The sequence below is a fragment of the Oncorhynchus keta genome, chromosome 15, assembly GCF_023373465.1.
Source record: "Oncorhynchus keta strain PuntledgeMale-10-30-2019 chromosome 15, Oket_V2, whole genome shotgun sequence".
Classification (NCBI taxonomy): Eukaryota; Metazoa; Chordata; class Actinopteri; order Salmoniformes; family Salmonidae; genus Oncorhynchus; species Oncorhynchus keta.
This window is the reverse complement of record NC_068435.1, coordinates 37,291,183-37,308,913: the sequence shown is the minus strand read 5'-3', so window position 1 is coordinate 37,308,913 and position 17,731 is coordinate 37,291,183. Positions and strand designations below refer to the sequence as shown.

Below are 17,731 nucleotides of genomic sequence, written 5' to 3'. Positions count from 1 at the left end.
GATCCTACATTTCTACTGTATATAAACCAACAAAGACCGAATAAATCCATATAATGAATGAAATGTGATTTGAAACGTCACACACACAAATGGGTTCAAAAACACACACAAACGCGCACACACACATTCGGATGCGCACATACACACGCACCCACACACACAGAGAATTCAGTTCGCTGCTCACTGGCCACGATAATGATATCAAGCCCACAGCAGATGTTTGCAAGTGAAGGGAATCTAAGGAAACCAAATCCTATCCTATTTCAATTATGGGATATTTACATAGTCTTGAAAACCCTAGACAACACAGTGACTATAGGGTCTTGTTTCAATTATGGGATATTTACATAGTCTTGAAAACCCTAGGCAACACACTGACTAGGGTCTGGTTTCAATTATGGGATATTTACATAGTCTTGAAAACCCTAGACAACACAGTGACTAGGGTCTGGTTTCAATTATGGGATATTTACATAGTCTTGAAAACCCTAGGCAACACACTGACTAGGGTCTGGTTTCAATTATGGGATATTTACATAGGGTTTTCAAGACTATGTAAATATCCCCTAATTGAAACCAGACCCTATATTCATTGTGTTGTCTAGGGATTTCAAGACTATGTAAATATTCTATCGTTGAAACCAGACCCTAGTCAGTGTGTTGCCTCGGGTTGGGTTTTCTTGACTAATCCTTACATGCTTAGTATATTCCCATGGCATTGCTACTGTAGATACTGTTTGGAAGCATCATAAACATAGACAGTCCTTATCTCTAAGTCTCTGATAGCATCTCTTCTCCACTAAAACATCCACTCAGAGGAGGCATCTTAAAACAGCTAAGTCTATATGGGGTAGTAGAGCCAGCGTCTATGGAGAGGCATTATCAAAGAGGGGGAGAGAGAGACAGAGAAACAGACAAAGAGAGCGACAGTGAGAGAGGACGAGAGAGAGAGTGTTTAGGTATTTTTCCATCAATAAGGAATGAAGCAATTAAGCTTCTCTCAGAGTTGAGGTGCCCTTTTCTTTCTTATCACTACTAGAGGATGTCATAGAAACCAACCGGACTGGATGGTGTCTCCACACACACACAAACACACACTCTTTTACTAATCCCACCACAGGTGTTTGGTTGCACCTTAATTGGGGCGGACGGGCTCGTGGGAATGGCTGGAGTGGAATAGGTGGAATGGTATCAAACACAATGTTTCTGTGTGTTTGATACCATTCCATTTGCTCCGTTCCAGCCATTATTGAATCCCAACATTCCTCTATAAACTACCAGTACAACCCCAACCCCCTTCCTCAAACACACAACCCTTCCTCTTGTACAGCCCATATTGCTAAAACTCCATGGTCAGACGACACAATACCAATACTCTCAACCCCTGAAAGACAACACCCCATTACTGCACACAAGACTTCAACTAAACCACTACTCTCACACATCCAAAGACCAGCTCTGCCAGGGAAAACAGCAATTCAGCTACTGACAGCCTGATCTAACGAAAACCTTTCACAAAATATGGAAGGCAAAATACCACTGATAGGTAAATGCCAGGGTTTGGCTGCACTAGTGCCAAACGCTGCCAAAATACATTACCGGCAAACAGACACTTCCTGTCACCTTTAGTCAAGGCTGGGGGAACATTTCCTGGGTAATGCCAACCCTGCAACCTTACTCTGCTTTGGACAAAACTGGGCATGCATGTGTGTGTGTGTCTGTCTGTGTGTGTGTGTCTGTGTCTGTGTGTGTGTGTGTGTGTGTGTGTGTGTGTGGTGTGTGTGTGTGTGTGTGTGTGTGTGTGTGTGTGTGTGTGTGTGTGTGTGTGTGTGTGTGTGTGTGTGCGTGCAGGTGTGTGTGTGTGCGTGCAGGTGTGTGTGTGTGTGTGTGGTTATGTGTCCCGGACTTCAAGACAATTTATAGTTAAGTAGGTAAATTAATAAAAAGCTTATACGGATCCGTCCTTCACTCCTCCCTCCCTCCCTCTCAATCCCTTCCCTGCCTCTCCCCACTCTCCCTCCTCCTTCTAGCCTCTCTCTCACCTCTCTCCCTCCCCCGTCTCAGATTCTGCCTTGCCCCATACTTTTTTCTCTCTTCTGCCCTCTCTCTTTTCCCTCCCCCTCTTCTCTCCTAACTTGACACCCATTCCTCTCCTTCCCCCCTACTCCTCCCACACAGCCCTGTCTTTCTCCTCTTGGTCTCTCCCCCTCCTCCCTCTTCAGAGAAGTCCTTCCCTAAACCCCAGAGTCTGGATGGCGAGGATGCGCTGATAATCCATGCGCTGACCCAGGTCAATTCAATTACCCTGTTTTCTTTAGCTGCTACCACGCTTGTGCCCATTTCACAGCCAACTCCCTTAATGCACCCATGATTAGCTTCCCCTCACTTTTAATGATCTACCTATCCACACACACACACCTCGTAACTATCGAAGCCAGCCTGTGTCAGACACTCACACACACACATCTTGTACCTACTGACGTCAGCCAATAGAAAGTAAAGGAGAGAAAGACACACACCTAATGGTTTAATGTTCCCTCTAAAGGAATCTAAACACTCCCATAGTTATCGAAGTGTCCAAGGCTCAGGAGGTTCCTAGGAAGAGTTTTCTAAGGCAATTCATCTGTACTGTCTAACATTTTGTACAGTTGAGGTCGGAAGTTTACATACACCTTAGCCAAATACATTTAAACTCAGTTTTTCACCATTCCTGATATTTAATCCTCGTAAAAATTCCCTGTCTTAGGTCAGTTAGGATCACCACTAAGAATGTGAAATGTCAGAATAATAGTAGAGAGAATGATTTATTTCAGCTTTAATTTCTTTCATCACATTCCCAGTGGCTCAGAAGTTTACATACACTCAATTAGTATTTTTTTCTATTTTTTTCTCTATTGTATTATTGACTGTATGCTTGTTTATTCCATGTGTAACACTGTGTTGTTGTATGTATCAAACTGCTATGCTTTATCTTGGCCAGGTCGCAGTTGTAAATGAGAACTTGTTCTCAACTAGCCTACCTGGTTAAATAAAGGTGAAAAAAAACATTATTTAAATATAGGTGAAATAAATAAAAACTGGTAGCATTGCATTTAAATTGTTTAACTTGGGTGAAACGTTTCGGGTAGCCTTCCACAAGCTTCCCACAATAAGTTGGGCCCATTCCTCCTGACAGAGCTTGTGTAACTGAGTCAGGTTTGTAGGCCTCCTTGCTCGCACACACTTTATAAGTTCTGCCCACAAATCTATAAGATTGAGGTCAGGGCTATGTGATGGCCACTCCAATATCTTGACTTTGTTGTCCTTAAGCCATTTTGACACAACTTTGGAAGTATGCTTGGGGTCATTGTCCATTTGGAAGACCCATTTGAGACCAAGCTTTAACTTCCTGACTGATGTTTTGAGATGTTGCTTCAATATATCCACATGATTTTCCTCCCTCATGATTTCATGTATTTTGTGAAGTGCACCAGTCCCTCCTGCAGTAAAGCACCCCCACAACACGATGCTGCCACCCCCGTGCTTCACGGTTGGGATGAGGTTCTTCGGCTTGCAAGCCTCCCCCTTTTTCCTCCAGACATAATGATGGTCATTATGAACAAACAGTTCTATTTTTGTTTCATCAGACCAGAGGACATTTCTCGAAAAAGTATGATCTTTGTACCCATGTGCAGTTGCAAACCATAGTCTGGCTTTATTATGACGGTTTTGGAGCAGTGGCTTCTTCCTTGCTGAGCGGCCTCTCAGGTTATGTCGATATAGGAGTCGTTTTACTGTGGATATAGATATCTTTTTACCTGTTTCCTCCAGCATCTTTACAAGGTCCTTTGCTGTTGTTCTGGAATTGATTTGCACTTTTCACACCAAAATATGTTAATCTCTAGGAGACAGAAGGCGTCTCCTTCCTGAGCGGTATGACGGCTGCGTGGTCCCATGGTGTTTATACTTGCGTACTATTGTTTGTACAGATGTCAAGCAAAGAGGCACGGAGTTTGAAGATAGGTCTTGAAATACATCCACAAGTACACCTCCAATTGACTCAAATTATGTTGATTAGCCTATCAGAAGCTTCTCAAGCCATTACATAATTATCTGGAATTTTCCAAGCTTTTTAAAGGCACAGTCAACTTAGTGTATGTAAACATCTGACCCACTGGAATTCTGATACAGTGAATTATAAGTGAAATAATCTGTCTGTAAAAAATTGTTGGAAAAATGACTTGTGTCGTGCAAAAAGTAGATGCCCTAACCGACTTGCCAAAACTATAGTTTGTTAACAAGACATTTGTGGAGTGGTTGAAAACGAGTTTAAATGACTCCAACCTAAGTGTATGTAAACTTCTGACTTCAACTCTATGTGCCTTTTGCTTTACCTTTCAAAATGATATACGATAATCATGTTACCAAATATGAATTAAGTAGATACAACCAAAGCATATAGCACAAGCTGCCCTCCCTTCCCCTGTACCGAGGATGAAGCTCAGCTACCTGGGACCACCAGCTCCATCACTCTCTCTCTGTAACCCTCCCATGTACCCAGGGTAAGAGTGTCCTACCTGGGATGTCTTTTCCATTGTAGCTCCACCCCGTCACACCCATCATGGAGGGCAGCGGCGACCCCGCCCTGCTGTCTCTGTCCCCCTCGGCCTGCTGGGTAATGTGTCTGACCGTGTCCTTGTTCTTCCGGTTCTTCCTCCGCCCAGACCCAGAGGGCTGCCACGGCCCTTCTCCTCCTCCCCCCTGATCCCCCTGTGTCCCTGCGCCCATATTGGGTCCATCCCGGGGGTGAGAAACAGAGGAGGGTGAGACTTGTTCCTCTTTGACAGTGATGGGGCGGTAGCTGTGTGGCCAGGCGGGCTGGGAGTCGTGACCACCGTCCTCTTGGCTCTCGTGGCTCTTGGGTGGTTCCTGGTCCTCTTTCCCGTAGGTACTGCCACTACCCTCATGGCAGCTGGCAATGGCAGAGTCCCCAGAGGAGTTGGCCGGGCTGGTATGCCTCCCCAGCCAGGGCGAGGAGCTTCGTCCTGATATGATAGACACCAAGGCTTCTGACGCCACCCCTCCTCCCCCTATCCCAGCGCCCGCCGCAGCGCCCATCTCGACGTCGGCCAGTTCAGAGCGGAGACTGATGTCCAGCGCGGCCCTGATGAAGCCGTGACAGGCCTGGACGATGTCGGTCATCTGCAGGTAGCTGGCGGCTGACATCACCTCAATGACGTTTTTACTGGTCAGCGCCAGGTGGGCCGAGTACATGAAGTCCAGGATGGCCTTGAAGCCCGTCGCCGTGACGATGTCCAGGTGAGTGACAGTCGTCTGGTGATGTGGCTCCGCCCCTTTCTTCACCTGAATGATGAATAATAGTATGTTTGGTGACCTGTCGTTACTGTTTAGCCCTTCACATTTACATGTTAGTAATTTAGCAGACACTCTTATCCAGAGCATTCATCTTACAGTAGCTAGGTGAGACAACCACATATCACAGTTGCAGTAAGTAGATTTTCCCTCAATAAAGTAGCGAAATGTTAGTAGGAAAAGACAAGTGCCGTGAGGTCTACTTAAATTAAGATACTCTTTAAAGAGGTAAGGTTGAAGAATGTCCCGACGTTAGGGGGAAGCTTGTTCCACCATTGGGGTGCCTTCTCACAAACTCAATATGCTTAACATAGTATGAGGGTAATCCGTCATTCAAGCAACCAATCAATCAATCAACCCCATATAGAGCAGGCGAAGGGGACAGCAGCACTTAACTGTGATCTGGGATTAAGGCCAACTTCCAGTCCTCCACCACCAACGTACATAAACATCTCCACAGATCTCCCACACCCACCTGGCAGTAGAGGGTCTTGAAGTAACGCGAGGAGCCCAGGAGGACGTTCTTGTGGGCCTTGAAGATCTTCCCCTCCACGATGACACAGGCGTCACACAGGATGCCATGCTGCCGCTGCTCGCTGAGCTCCCGCAGGAGCTGCCGGTAGTGGGACGAGATCTCCATGTCCTCCTTCCTGTTGCTGTTCATTGGGTTAGCTGACCTGTTAGCCTCTCCTGGATACGGTCTGAGGGAGAGAGAGTTTACAGTTTCATTTGGTTAGCTGACTGGGAGGAAGGGAGACTGGGACGGTGGTAGGTAGGTTATAACAAACCAGTCCACCATCCAATACAGTTTGCCAGTTACAGTAAAACATTGACAGAGCTTGGGAGTATGAGATGAGCTATACAATTCCTAATGACTAATTACCACAAAGCATAAAAAATGCAAACATTGCCTCGGAATCCCTGATTCAAAGCAATGCAAAATACCCCAACATGGCCCAATCAGCTACTGACAAACCAAGCTGTTGTACAGCCTGGAGAACTGTGGTTCACCCTGGAGACGAGAGACACTGTGTGTGTGTGTGTGTGTGTGTGTGTGTGTGTGTGTGTGTGTGTGTGTGTGTGTGTGTGTGTGTGTGTGTGTGTGTGTGTGTGTGTGTGTGTGTGTGTGTGTGTGTGTGTGTGTGTGTGTGTGTGTGTGTGTGTGTGTGTGTGTGTGTGTGTGTGTGTGTGTGAGAGAGAGTTCACAAGTCCTTGCTCCTCTCTCTATGGGGAGAACAGGTCCTTGCTTCTCTCTCTCTCTTTATGAGGAGAACAGGTCCTTGCTCCTCTCTCTCTCTCTATGGGTAGAACAGGTCCTTGCCTCTCTCTCTCTCTGCCTCAGGACGACCTGACATGATGACTCCTTGCTGTCCCCAGTCCACCTGGCCGTGCTGCTGCTCCAGTTTCAACTGTTCTGCCTTATTATTATTGGACCATGCTGGTCATTTATGAACATTTGAACATCTTGGCCATGTTCTGTTATAATCTCCACCCGGCACAGCCAGAAGAGGACTGGCCACCTCACATTGCCTGATTCCTCTCTAGGTTTCTTCCTAGGTTTTGGCCGTTCAAGGGAGTTTTTCCTAGCCACCATGCTTCTACACCTGAATTGCTTGCTGTTTGGGGTTTTAGGCTGGGTTTCTGTACAGCACTTTGAGATATCAGCTGATGTACGAAGGGCTATATAAATAAATTTGATTTGATGATTTGATTTGATGGGGAGAACAGGTCCTTGCTCCTCTCTCTCTCTCTATGGGTACAACAGGTCCTTGCTCCTCTCTCTCTCTCTATGGGGAGAACAGGTCCTTGCTCCGCTCTCTCTCTATGGGGAGAACAGGTCCTTGATCCTCTCTCTCTTTCTATGGGGAGAACAGGTCCTTGATCCTCTCCCTCTCTCTATGGGGAGAACAGGTCCTTGATCCTCTCCCTCTCTCTATGGGGAGAACAGGTCCTTGCTCCTCTCTCTCTATGGGGAGAACAGGTCCTTGCTCCTCTCTCTCTCTCTATGGGGAGAACAGGTCCTTGATCCTCTCTCTCTTTCTATGGGGAGAACAGGTCCTTGCTCCTCTTTCTCTCTATGGGGAGAACAGGTCCTTGATCCTCTCTCTCTCTATGGGGAGAACAGGTCCTTGCTCCTCTTTCTCTCTATGGGGAGAACAGGTCCTTGATCCTCTCTCTCTCTCTATGGGGAGAACAGGTCCTTGCTCCTCTCTCTCTTTCTATGGGGAAAACAGGTCCTTGCTCCTCTTTCTCTTTCTATGGGGAAAACAGGTCCTTGCTCCTCTTTCTCTTTCTATGGGGAGAACAGGTCCTTGCTCCTCTTTCTCTCTATGGGGAGAACAGGTCCTTGATCCTCTCTCTCTCTCTATGGGGAGAACAGGTCCTTGATCCTCTCTCTCTTTCTATGGGGAGAACAGGTCCTTGCTCCTCTCTCTCTATGGGGAGAACAGGTCCTTGATCCTCTCTCTCTTTCTATGGGGAAAACAGGTCCTTGCTCCTCTTTCTCTCTATGGGGAGAACAGGTCCTTGCTCCTCTCTCTATGGGGAGAACAGGTCCTTGCTCCTCTCTCTATGGGGAGAACCGGTCCTTGCTCCTATCTCTCTATGGGGAGAACAGGTCCTTGCTTCTCTCTCTATGGGGAGAACCGGTCCTTGCTCCTATCTCTCTATGGGGAGAACAGGTCCTTGCTTCTCTCTCTATGGGGAGAACCGGTCCTTGCTCCTATCTCTCTATGGGGAGAACCGGTCCTTGCTCCGCTCTCTATGGTGAGAACCGGTCCTTGCTACTATCTCTCTATGGGGAGAACAGGTCCTTGCTTCTCTCTCTATGGGGAGAACAGGTCCTTGCTCCTATCTCTCTATGGGGAGAACAGGTCCTTGCTCCTCTCTCTATGGGGAGAACAGGCCCTCCTCTCTCTATGGGGAGAACAGGTCCTTGCTCCTCTCTCTCTCTCTCTATGGGGAGAACAGGTCCTTGCTCCTCTCTCTCTCTCTCTCTCTCAGGTCTCTCTCTCTCTCTCTCTCTCTCTCTATGGGGAGAACAGGTCCTTGCTCCTCTCTCTCTCTCTCTATGGGGAGAACAGGTCCTTGCTCCTCTCTCTCTCTCTATGGGGAGAACAGGTCCTTGCTCCTCTCTCTCTCTCTCTCTCTCTATGGGGAGAACAGGTCCTTGCTCCTCTCTCTCTCTCTCCTCTCTCTCTCTATGGGGAGAACAGGTCATTGCTCCTCTCTCTCTCTCTCTCTCTCTCTCTCTCTCTCTCTCTGGGGAGAACAGGTCTCTTCTCTCTCTCTCTCTCTGGGGAGAACGGGACCTCTCTCTCTCTCTCTCTCTCTGGGGAGAACAGGTCCTTGCTACTCTCTCTCTCTCCGGGGAGAACATGTCCTATCTCTCTCTCTATGGGGAGAACAGGTCCTTGCTCCTCTCTCTATGGGGAGAACAGGTCATTGCTCCTCTCTCTCTATGGGGAGAACAGGTCCTTGCTCCTTGCTCTCTCTCTCTATGGGGAGAACAGGTACTTGCTCCTCTATGGGGAGAACTCTCTATGGGGAGAACAGGTCCTTGCTCCTCTCTCTCTATGGGGAGAACAGGTCCTTGCTCCTATCTCTCTATGGGGAGAACAGGTCCTTGCTCTCTCTCTATGGGGAGGACAGGTCCCTCTCTCTCTATGGGGAGAACAGGTCCTTGCTCCTCTCTCTATGGGGAGAACCGGTCCTTGCTCCTATCTCTCTATGGGGAGAACAGGTCCTTGCTCCTCTCTCTATGGGGAGAACAGGTCCTTGCTCCTATCTCTCTATGGGGAGAACAGGTCCTTGCTCCTCTCTCTATGGGGAGAACTATGGGGGAGAACAGGTCCTTGCTCCTATGGGGAGAACTCTCTCTCTCTCTATGGGGAGAACAGGTCCTTGCTCCTCTCTCTCTCTCTCTCTCTCTCTCTATGGGGAGAACTCTCTCTCTCTGCTCTCTCTCTCTATGGGGAGAACAGGTCCTTGCTCCTCTCTCTATGGGGAGAACAGGTCCTTGCTCCTCTCTCTCTCTCTCTCTCTATGGGGAGAACAGGTCCTTGCTCCTCTCTCTCTCTCTCTCTCTCTCTCTCTCAGGTCCTCTGCTCTCTCTCTCTCTATGGGGAGAACAGGTACTTGCTCCTCTTTCTATGGGGAGAACAGGTCCTTGCTCCTCTTTCTCTCTATGGGGAGAACAGGTCCTTGCTCCTCTCTCTCTATGGGGAGAACAGGTCCTTGCTCCTCTCTCTCTATGGGGAGAACAGGTCCTTGCTCCTCTCTCTCTATGGGGAGAACAGGTCCTTGATCCTCTCTCTCCTCTATGGGGAGAACAGGTCCTTGCTCCTCTTTCTCTCTATGGGGAGAACAGGTCCTTGCTCCTCTCTCTCTATGGGGAGAACTGGTCCTTGCTCCTATCTCTCTATGGGGAGAACAGGTCCTTGCTCCTATCTCTCTATGGGGAGAACAGGTCCTTGCTCTCTCTCTATGGGGAGAACCGGTCCTTGCTCTCTCTCTCTATGGGGAGAACAGGTCCTTGCTTCTCTCTCTATGGGGAGAACAGGTCCTTGCTCCTCTCTCTCTATGGGGAGAACAGGTCCTTGCTCCTCTCTCTATGGGGAGAACAGGTCCTTGCTCCTATCTCTCTATGGGGAGAACAGGTCCTTGCTCCTCTCTCTCTATGGGGAGAACAGGTCCTTGCTCCTATCTCTCTATGGGGAGAACAGGTCCTTGCTCCTCTCTCTATGGGGAGAACAGGTCCTTGCTCCTATCTCTCTATGGGGAGAACAGGTCCTTGCTTCTCTCTCTATGGGGAGAACAGGTCCTTGCTCCTATCTCTCTATGGGGAGAACAGGTCCTTGCTTCTCTCTCTATGGGGAGAACAGGCCCTCCTCTCTCTATGGGGAGAACAGGTCCTTGCTCCTCTCTCTCTCTCTCTCTCCTCTCTCTATGGGGAGAACAGGTCCTTGCTCCTCTCTCTCTCTCAGGTCTTGCTCTCTCTCTCTCTCTCTCTCTCTCTCTGGGGAGAACAGCTCTCTCTCTCTCTGGGGAGAACAGGTCTCGTACTCTCTCTCTCTCTCTCTCTCTCTCTATGGGGAGAACAGGTCCTTGCTCCTCTATCTCTCTCTCTCTCTCTCTATGGGGAGAACAGGTCTTGCTCTCTCTATGGGGAGAACAGGTCCTTGCTCCTCTCTCTATGGGGAGAACAGGTCCTTCCTCCTCCTCTCTATGGGGAGAACAGGTCTTGCTCCTCTCTCTATGGGGAGAACAGGTCCTTGCTCTCTCTCTCTCTATGGGGAGAACAGGTCCTTGCTCCTATCTCTCTATGGGGAGAACAGGTCCTTGCTCCTCTCTCTATGGGGAGAACAGGTCCTTGCTCCTCTCTCTATGGGGAGAACAGGTCCTTGCTCCTCTCTCTCTCTCTCTCTCTATGGGGAGAACAGGTCCTTGCTCCTCTCTCTCTCTGGGGAGAACAGGTCCTTGCTCCTCTCTATGGGGAGAACTCTCTCTCTCTCTGGGGAGAACCGGTCCTTGCTCCTATCTCTCTCTCTCTCTCTCTCTCTCTCTCTCTATGGGGAGAACAGGTCCTTGCTCCTCTCTCTATGGGGAGAACAGGTCCTTGCTCCTCTCTCTCTCTCTCTCTCTCTCTCTCTCTCTCTCTCTCTATGGGGAGAACAGGTCCTTGCTCCTCTCTCTCTCTCTCTCTCTCTCTATGGGGAGAACAGGTCCTTGCTCCTCTCTCTCTCTCTCTCTCTATGGGGAGAACAGGTACTTGCTCGTCTCTCTATGGGGAGAACAGGTCCTTGCTCCTCTCTCTATGGGGAGAACAGGTACTTGCTCCTCTCTCTATGGGGAGAACAGGTCCTTGCTCCTCTCTCTATGGGGAGAACAGGTCCTTGCTCCTCTCTCTCTATGGGGAGAACAGGTCCTTGCTCCTCTCTCTCTATGGGGAGAACAGGTCCTTGCTCCTCTCTCTCTATGGGGAGAACAGGTCCTTGCTCCTATCTCTCTATGGGGAGAACCGGTCCTTGCTCCTATCTCTCTATGGGGAGAACCGGTCCTTGCTCCTATCTCTCTATGGGGAGAACAGGTCCTTGCTTCTCTCTCTATGGGGAGGACAGGCCCCCTCTCTCTCTATGGGGAGAACAGATCCTTGCTCCTCTCTCTCTCTCTCTCTATGGGGAGAACAGGTACTTGCTCCTCTCTCTATGGGGAGAACAGGTCCTTGCTCCTCTCTCTATGGGGAGAACAGGTACTTGCTCCTCTCTCTATGGGGAGAACAGGTCCTTGCTCCTCTCTCTCTATGGGGAGAACAGGTACTTGCTCCTCTCTCTATGGGGAGAACAGGTCCTTGCTCCTCTCTCTCTCTATGGGGAGAACAGGTCCTTGCTCCTCTCTCTCTATGGGGAGAACAGGTACTTGCTCCTCTCTCTCTATGGGGAGAACAGGTACTTGCTCCTCTCTCTATGGGGAGAACAGGTCCTTGCTCCTCTCTCTCTCTATGGGGAGAACAGGTACTTGCTCCTCTCTTTCTATGGGGAGAACAGGTACTTGCTCCTCTCTCTCTATGGGGAGAACAGGTACTTGCTTCTCTCTCTCTATGGGGAGAATAGGTCCTTGCTCCTCTCTCTCTCCATGGGGAGAACAGGTACTTGCTTCTCTCTCTCTCTCTATGGGGAGAACAGGTCCTTGCTCCTCTCTCTCTCTATGGGGAGAACATGTCCTCTCTCTCTCTCTATGGGGAGAACATGTCCTCTCTCTCTCTCTCTATGGGGAGAACAGGTCCTCTCTCTCTCTATGGGGAGAACAGGTCCTTGCTCCTCTCTCTATGGGGAGAACAGGTCCTTGCTCTCTCTCTATGGGGAGAACAGGTCCTTGCTCCTCTCTCTATGGGGAGAACAGGTCCTTGCTCCTCTCTCTATGGGGAGAACAGGTCCTTGCTCCTCTCTCTATGGGGAGAACAGGTCCTTGCTCCTCTCTCTCTATGGGGAGAACAGGTCCTTGCTCCTCTCTCTATGGGGAGAACAGGTCCTTGCTCCTCTCTCTATGGGGAGAACAGGTCCTTGCTCCTCTCTCTATGGGGAGAACAGGTCCTTGCTCCTCTCTCTCTCTCTATGGGGAAAACAGGTCCTTGCTCCTCTCTCTCTCTATGGGGAGAACAGGTCCTTGCTCCTCTCTCTATGGGGAGAACAGGTCCTTGCTCCTCTCTCTCTTTCTATGGGGAGAACAGGTCCTTGCTCCTCTCTCTCTCTATGGGGAGAACAGGTCCTTGCTCCGCTCTCTCTCTATGGGGAGAACAGGTCCTTGCTCCTCTCTCTCTTTCTATGGGGAGAACCGGTCCTTGCTCCTCTCTCTCTCTCTATGGGGAGAACAGGTCCTTGCTCCGCTCTCTCTCTATGGGGAGAACAGGTCCTTGCTCCTCTCTCTCTATGGGGAGAACAGGTCCTTGCTCCTCTCTCTATGGGGAGAACAGGTCCTTGCTCCTCTCTCTATGGGGAGAACAGGTCCTTGCTCCTCTCTCTCTCTATGGGGAGAACAGGTCCTTGCTCCTCTCTCTCTATGGGGAGAACAGGTCCTTGCTCCTCTCTCTCTCTATGGGGAGAACAGGTCCTTGCTCCTCTCTCTCTCTATGGGGAGAACAGGTCCTTGCTCCGCTCTCTCTCTATGGGGAGAACAGGTCCTTGCTCCTCTCTCTCTTTCTATGGGGAGAACAGGTCCTTGCTCCTCTGTCTCTCTATGGGGAGAACAGGTCCTTGCTCCTCTCTCTCTTTCTATGGGGAGAACCGGTCCTTGCTCCTCTCTCTCTTTCTATGGGGAGAACCGGTCCTTGCTCCTCTCTCTCTTTCTATGGGGAGAACAGGTCCTTGCTCCTCTCTCTCTATGGGGAGAACAGGTCCTTCCTTCTCTCTCTATGGGGAGGACAGGCCCTCTCTCTCTCTCTATGGGGAGAACAGGTCTTTCTTCTCTCTCTCTCTCTCTCTCTCTCTATGGGGAGAACAGGTCCTCTCTCTCTCTCTATGGGGAGAACAGGTCCTTGCTCCTCTCTCTATGGGGAGAACAGGTTCTTGCTCCTCTCTCTATGGGGAGAACAGGTCCTTGCTCTTCTCTCTATGGGGAGAACAGGTCCTTACTCCTCTCTCTATGGGGAGAACAGGTCCTTGATCTTCTCTCCATGGGGAGAACAGGTCCTCTCTCTCTCTCTATGGGGAGAACAGGTCCTTGCTCCTCTCTCTCTCTCTCTATGGGGAGAACAGGTCCTTGCTCCTCTCTCTCCTCTCTCTCTCTCTCTATGGGGAGAACAGGTCCTTGCTCCTCTTCTCTCTATGGGGAGAACAGGTCCTTGCTCCTCTCTCTCCCTCTCTCTCTCTCTCTATGGGGAGAACAGGTCCTTGCTCTTCTCTCTATGGGGAGAACAGGTCCTTGCTCCTCTCTCTCCCTCTCTCTCTCTATGGGGAGAAAAGGTCCTTGCTCCTCTCTCTCTCCTATGGGGAGAACAGGCCCTCTCTCTCTCTCTATGGGGAGAACAGGCCCTCTCTCTCTCTCTATGGGGAGAACAGGTCCTCTCTCTCTCTCTCTGGGGAGAACAGGCCCTCTCTCTCTCTCTCTGGGGAGAACAGGTCTGGGGAGAACAGGTCCTCTCTCTCTCTCTCTGGGGAGAAGAGGCCCTCTCTCTCTCTCTCTGGGGAGAACAGGCCCTCTCTCTCTCTCTCTCTCTCTCTATGGGGAGAATAGGTCCTTGCTCCTCTCTCTCTCTCTATGGGTAGAACAGGTCCTATCTCTCTCTCTCTCTATGGGGAGAACAGGTCCTTGCTCCTCTCTCTCTCTCTATGGGGAGAACAGGTCCTTGCTCCTCTCTCTCTATGGGGAGAACAGGTCCTTGCTCCTCTCTCTCTCTCTCTCTGGGGAGAACAGGTCCTTGCTCCTCTCTCTCTCTCTCTATGGGGAGAACAGGTCCTTGCTTCTCTCTCTCTCTCTCTCTCTGGGGAGAACATGTCCTATCTCTCTCTCTGGGGAGAACAGGCCCTCTCTCTCTCTCTCTCTGGGGAGAACAGGCCCTCTCTCTCTCTCTATGGGGAGAACATGTCCTCTCTCTCTCTCTCTCTCTCTGGGGAGAACAGGTCCTAGAACAGGCTTGAAGAGCTCCTCCATTTGGCTTCTTTCCACCCTATCACCCCACTAACTGACATCCAGTGATTACACACAACTCTTCAACAAAACAGAGCTGAACTGCTTTACAGTGTTGCATTGCATTTCATTCAGTTAATGCCCTCTCTTACTGGGATCTTTATGTGTATGGATGGCCTTCCTACTGGGGTGCTAATCAATAGGTAACGGTTTGAGGAGAACTCAACAGAGCCATTTGTCCCCTTTGACTGTTCACAGGTTAAAGACATGCGGAAAACACACAGGAGAGTCGGAACGAAGGAGAGAGAAGAGAGAGGAAGAGGGAGGGAGGGAGAGAGAGAACAAAGGGACATTGCCATGCCGACGCACTTACAGTGTGAATTGGGGATTGAATCGTGACACAAACACTCACAAATACACACAGCCATGTAAACTGCACTCGCAGACACACATGCCAACACAACACCCAGGTCAACACACAGGCCAATACACACACACACCAACACAGTATTTGGAGCATTAGCATCCCCCGCTAAAGTTCTCGTCTTGGTGAAGGCTAAGCAGAGTGTTACCAAATGCAGTGCTGATTTGTTTAGGGAATGCCACAGCTGTCACCTCTCATTGGCTGTTCAGGGAGACGACAGCCGTGGTTGGCTGAGGTGACAGCAGCGTTTGCTTGGGGGCCGGCACACTTCAGGTCATGTTTGAGAAAGCTGTGCTCAACCTGATGGCTTGTAAGATCACATCAATCCTGTGTGTCTCTCACATCCACTCAAACAAACATACCTCAAGTCAACGAACACAGCAGCAGCTGAGTGACAAGGCTGTCTGTCTCTGTGTGTGTGCGTGTGCATGTGAATGTGTGCGTGCGTGTGTGTGTGTGCGTGCGTGTGAATGTGTGTGTTGCGGGGAATAGGGGGAGGGCTTGTCGATGGTCACACACAACTGGCTGCTTCCTCACACACAACCAACTGGCTGCTTCCTCACACAACCAACTGGCTGCTTCCTCACACAACCAACTGGCTGCTTCCTCACACACACACAACTGGCTGCTTCCTCACACAACCAACTGGCTGCTTCCTCACATAACCAACTGGCTGCTTCCTCACACAACCAACTGGCTGCTTCCTCCCACACAACCAACTGGCTGCTTCCTCCCACACAACCAACTGGCTGCTTCCTCACACAACCAACTGGCTGCTTCCTCACACAACCAACTGGCTGCTTCCTCACACAACCAACTGGCTGCTTCCTCACACAACCAACTGGCTGCTTCCTCCCACACAACTGACTGTTGCCTCGTAACCAGGGTTTTTTGGTTCTTTAAGGCATGTAAAAAAAGCTGAGAAGTTATTTACTTCAACACAAAATCACCTTGTCCCTCCATCCATCCAAAGACATGTAAAGATTTTCTCCAAGGCTTGTCACAAAGAAAAGCTGAGGGGAAACGAGGTTCAATGTGAACTCACATTGTCCCTCAGTCCCTCTAAAGGCATGTTTTGACGTGGTTATTTTCCTCTCATGTCAAACATCTATACTGCAGCATCTAACCTTGAGAAACAGCCCTTTCTCTTCTGGGCTGATAGAGGAGTTGAAAGCCCTCAGCTCTCAACACAAACCCCACAGCTTTTAAGGACACAATTATTCCCTTCCTCCTCTCATCCTGTTCTCCACTCCTCCTCTCTTCCTTTGACACTGGAGTATCACCCCCCTCCTCCTCCTCTTTCTCTTTCATTTCCCTGCTGTAAAACAGTATATCAGCAGATATATCGGTATCAGTAGATTTTGTCCCCCAATAAATCAGAATCGTACCGGACACAAAAAAACGTATCGGTCGGGCTCAAATTAAAATGCAACAATTAACTGCTGGAAGACGAAACAACCAACTAGCTCTCACAGTCGCACGTCAGAATTAGACGTTCATCCATGTTTCTCAAACCTCAAATTACAACGCCTCCCTTCCAAGGTGAAGTCTAGGCATCAACTATGAATGGTTAAGGTTGGGGATAGGCTTAAAACAAAAACAACTATCGCAGGATTAGAACCTTTGGAACCAGAGGCAGATGCCCATGCCCACCCCGTCCACCACGCCCTAGCAGCGCTCACTGTTGCCCCTAGTGGCCGTTGTCCACATGATCTCCCAACGTCCTCAGACATAAATGGGCGTCAAATACTGACTTGTATAATAGGCGATCTGCCTGAAAACAACAACTTGCTGAGAGAGAGGGAGAGCGAGGCAGATGGAGAGAGAGAAAGAGGGGAACACTAATCAGATTTACCGCTTCAGTAGACCCAGTGAGAAACGGAGAGAGAGTTTGGCAGAGAGAGAGAGGTAGAGGGAGAGAGAGATAAAAAAAAATGCATGGAGTGAGCTGCCTTACGAACTCTGAACTCTGTGGATCATTTGTCTAATTGGCTACTTTCATTTCCCCATCCACCTTCTCTTGCATTCCTATGGATGTGGACCCTACGCTCCCCCACTCATCCAGTCATCCCTTCCTCCCTTCACTCCCCTCCATATGCCCTTTACTTTCCCCTCCAACTCTTCCTGAGCTATAAGGTTCATCTCTTACAACCCCTTATCCACCCCTCATCCACCCAACCCCTCAGAGTCTCATAAAGTAGTAGTAATTCATGTGAACCATTAGGAGAATATGGAGAGTAGTACAGTCCATTGCAAAGGGGGAAAACAGTCTAGAGAGTGAGAAAGAAGGGTGAGGGATAGAGAGAGATAGGAGTGTATTACTCATCTAAAGTAGTGACGGAGAGACAAGGCTGTCTGTCTGTCTGTCTCTGTGTGTGTGTGTGTGTGTGTGTGTGTGTGTGTGTGTGTGTGTGTGTGTGTGTGTGTGTGTGTGTGTGTGTGTGTGTGTGTGTGTGTGTGTGTGTGTGTGTGTGAAAGAGAGAGAAAGAGAACAGAGAGAGCAAGAGAGAGCGAGAGAGACAGAGAGAGACAGAAACAGAGATAGACCGAGAGAGAGAGAAAGAGCACTCAGGGGCTCTCTTTAAAGCATGCCACAATAGCTTTAAGTCCCTGTCACCCTCACAGAGTCCAAATCAGAAGTGACTACCATCCTCAAGCCACACACACACACTCACACCCCTACCCCGTCCCTGAACACACACCCTGCACACACTCCAACTACTGATCATAACACACAGAGACACACACACCAACTACTGATCATAACACACAGAGACACACACACCAACTATCCTGATCGCGTCACAACCAAGGTACTTTAGGTCCAAAGCA

The 17,731-nt window shown here is 49.5% G+C and overlaps 1 protein-coding gene across 2 annotated transcripts in view; it reads right to left on the bottom strand.

The window, feature by feature from the left end:
• The window catches only part of LOC118372349 (zinc finger and BTB domain-containing protein 46), a 98,839-nt gene extending 92,426 nt beyond the window's left edge, over window positions 1-6,413 (bottom strand). Inside the window, exons 1-2 of one of the 2 annotated variants that reach the window (XM_052463970.1) lie at window positions 5,828-6,413; window positions 4,557-5,343 (exon numbers count right to left, since the gene is read on the bottom strand). In XM_052463970.1, coding sequence (XP_052319930.1) covers window positions 4,557-5,343; window positions 5,828-6,016 — 976 coding nt within the window. In that variant the 5' untranslated portion in view covers window positions 6,017-6,413. The remainder of the gene's footprint in view (window positions 1-4,556; window positions 5,344-5,827) is intronic. The other variant, XM_035758203.2, reaches the window with a different exon arrangement.
• Between the last annotated feature and the right edge of the window lie 11,318 nt (window positions 6,414-17,731).